A 3245-nucleotide genomic window follows, 5' to 3' on the forward strand; every position below is an offset into this window, starting at 1 on the left:
CCCATGCCATTGTCTTGGGATTCTTCTCCTTCTTGTATGCCTATTATTCGCAAGTTTGGTCTTTTTATGGTATCAATTCCTGCATATTCCATTTTTGTGATTTCTTAAATTTTTCATAGTCTTTGCTTGAGTGGTCTAGCTTGTCCACTTTATCTTCCAGTCTTTATACTCTGTTTTCCATTTCATTCATCCTATTGGTGAGGCTTTCTCCTGTTGTTTCTAATTGGCTTACTGAGTGTTTCACTTCCTTTTTCATTTCGGCCTGAGTATTCTTCAATATTTCTAATTCTTATGAATGCATTCAGAAGTTTATTCCTATCTTCTTTCAGTTCTTTCATTTCTTTGTGTGTCTGTAAGTTCACAGAATTCTTTAAACATGTGTATAATTCTTCTTTTGAATTCCATGATCTGTGTTATATCCAGGGAATTCTCAATGTACTCCTCTACAGGATCACTGGTAGTTGGTAGGGGTATATCATTGGGTTTTTCATGTAATGTTTCTGCTGTGATTTTGACATGTGGATTTCTTTTGTAGTTTCTAATTCTTTTGTGAGACTCAGCGCTTCAAGTTTAGGTCTGCTTCTTTTTTGTGAACTTTATGTGTCTTTGTGGTTTACTTTTTGGGCATGAGAAGCTGGTTCCTCTAAGCTTCTGGTTCTCTCTTTTGATTTTATATTGGAGTGGCCAGATTGCTTTTGTCTTCAGGAGTTCCCACAGAGGCCCAAACTGTGGCCCAATTCCAATGTGGGTCAGAAGTTTTCAGACTTTCTTCTTAGGTCTGGAATCTTCTAAGAATGATTTTGGCCTCAGGAACTTGGGTGTTGGACTGACCTGAGATCCTGGCCATGGCCACGCCACACAGGGATGCAAAGGCAGATGGGGTGGTAATAAGCCCCAAGATTTCCCAGGGAGTGGATTGAGTAACTGGGTTGTACCCAAGAGAGGCCTGAGGGCAGGAGCATTTCTTTAGTGTTTTATGGTTTAAGTTGTTCACATACTTCCTTGTTGTGATATATGGTGTAAGAATCCAGCTAACCTTTATCTCTAGATCACTGAATAATCATCTTAACACAATTTGATTATTTTATATTTTGTGTGCTTGAGATGAGAAGGCATTGAGGTTCTTTTAAGTATAGTAAGCTCCCAAATAGACATCTTAAAATAAAGTTTAAATGTTATTAGAATTTCCAGTAGTATGTTGTCAGTTTTGGTACTCTAGATAAAAATTAGTATCCTTCAGCTGGGCATGGTAGTGTATGCCTTTGATCCCAGCAACTTGGGAGGCAGAGGCAGGTGGATCTTTGTGAGTTCGAGGCCAGCCTGGTGTACATCACGAGTTCAAGGCCAGCTGGGGCTACAGAGAGACCCTGTCTCAAAAAGACCAAAAAAAAGGTGTTGAAATTTCTGTTCTGATAAACTATCAGGAACATGAAGCCCACTGAAGTAAGCAAAGTGTCCCAGAGGAGGCAGAATAGCTGTCACATTCATTACTAAACCTCCTGTTCTCAGGTGCTTGGATGCCCTCAAATTCAGTATGTAGCTCATGGCGACCTCGAACTTTCGGTCCTCCTACCTCTACCTCCTGAATGCTGGGATTGCAGACATTTGCTGCTATGCCAGTTTATAGACATAGTTTTAAATAATAGTATGGCTATTTATTCCACAAAGGGAAGGCCTATTTTCGGACAGATTGGAGGGGAAAGAGTAGGAGAAGGAGGAGATGGAGAGGGATAGAGGTGGGGAGGGAGAGGCATGGCACTTGATAACCACAATGAAGGATACATACAAATTTCACAAAGAAATAAAAAAAATTTATTTTTTTTATTTTTATGTGTATGAGTCTTATGCCTATGTGTATATAAGCACACCCATGTCGTGCAGTGCTCATGCAGGACAGAAGAAGAGGGCATTGGATCCCCTGGAACTGGATTTATTTGTCGTTGTTAGCTGCCATTGGGTGCTAGGATTTGAACCTGGGTCTTCTACAATAACAGTACTCTTAACTGCTGAGCCATCTCTCTAGCTCCTCACAAAGAAATTTGGGTTCTTTGGTAGAGATGAAAAAAGTCAGGCAGTGGGAACATGAGTAGCCATCTAATTAATTAATTATTTTTTAAATGTGTAAGAGTCTTTTGCCTGCATATATGTAAGTGTACTTGTGTCATCCAGTGCCCACAGAAGCCAGAAGAGGGTGTTGGACCTGGAGTTATACATAGGGTTGTTAGCTGCCATGTGGGTGTTGGGAACTAAACTTAGGTTCTCTGCAAGAGCAGTCCATGCTCTTAGCCACTTGAACCAACTCTCCAGGCTGTAGCCATCTAGTGACATTAGTTGGAGACAATCAGTTCTTCTCACCTTGTTTGATCTTGGGAGTGTCACAAAACCAAAGGAGGTACAATGACTGATGTAAAATGACACTGAATCATTCAGGAAGGTCAAATGATGTTGTTATGCTCATTTACTATATGAAAGAATGAGGTGTATTTTTGAATGACTTGAAAATATTTAAGACAATTGAAGAAATTCACTTTATGTAGATAGTTTTTAATTATCTCATGCCCTTAACGTGACTTCAGTGGACTCCAGGGGCTCTGTGAGGTCGCTTAATATTGATCAGAGAATTTGATGAATGTGTATGTGTTTTTGAGGAGAGAGACCTTATCTTTTGTCTAACTCTGAAATTGAGAAAAAATATGTAAAGAATGGTAGGGACTGGAGAGATGGCTCAGCGCTTAAGATCACTGGCTGGTCTTGCAGAGGACCAGGGTTTGATTCTTACCACCCACCTGACAGGTAACAACTGTCTGTAGCTGCAGTTCCAGGAGATCTAACGTCCTCTTCTGATCTAACGTCCTCTTCTGACCTCTGTGGGCATTGCATGACATGGGTGCAATTACATACATGTAGGCGATACATTCATGCACATAAAATAGAAATAATACATAAAATACTTTTTAAAATGGTAAAGGTATCTGAAAAAAACTTTATTCATCTATATGAACCCAAAGATGCTAGCTAAGTGCTATAGCTATACTGTGCTAAAAAGTTGTAGTTACCAAGTTATACATTTATAACTATATACTTGGTAGCAAGTTATACTTCACTTATGTTATTAATAATAATCCCTTTTCTTCCATTTAGTCATTAATTGACGTGTATGTTCATAGTTTGTACTCAGTGGAATCTGCGGTAACTTATGAATATGAAAGGTAAGTGTAGCATATGTGTTAAAATTTTAAGGTAAC

The 3245-nt window shown here is 39.2% G+C and overlaps 1 protein-coding gene across 1 annotated transcript in view; it reads left to right on the forward strand.

The window, feature by feature from the left end:
* Nucleotides 1-3245, forward strand: part of LOC103740156 (transmembrane 9 superfamily member 2-like) — a 134973-nt gene that overhangs the window by 13566 nt on the left and 118162 nt on the right. Inside the window, exon 2 of the mRNA XM_008840713.1 lies at nucleotides 3142-3209. Coding sequence (XP_008838935.1) covers nucleotides 3142-3209 — 68 coding nt within the window. The remainder of the gene's footprint in view (nucleotides 1-3141; nucleotides 3210-3245) is intronic.

The sequence above is a fragment of the Nannospalax galili genome, unplaced genomic scaffold, assembly GCF_000622305.1.
Source record: "Nannospalax galili isolate Female #2095 unplaced genomic scaffold, S.galili_v1.0 scaffold901, whole genome shotgun sequence".
NCBI classification, from domain to species: Eukaryota; Metazoa; Chordata; class Mammalia; order Rodentia; family Spalacidae; genus Nannospalax; species Nannospalax galili.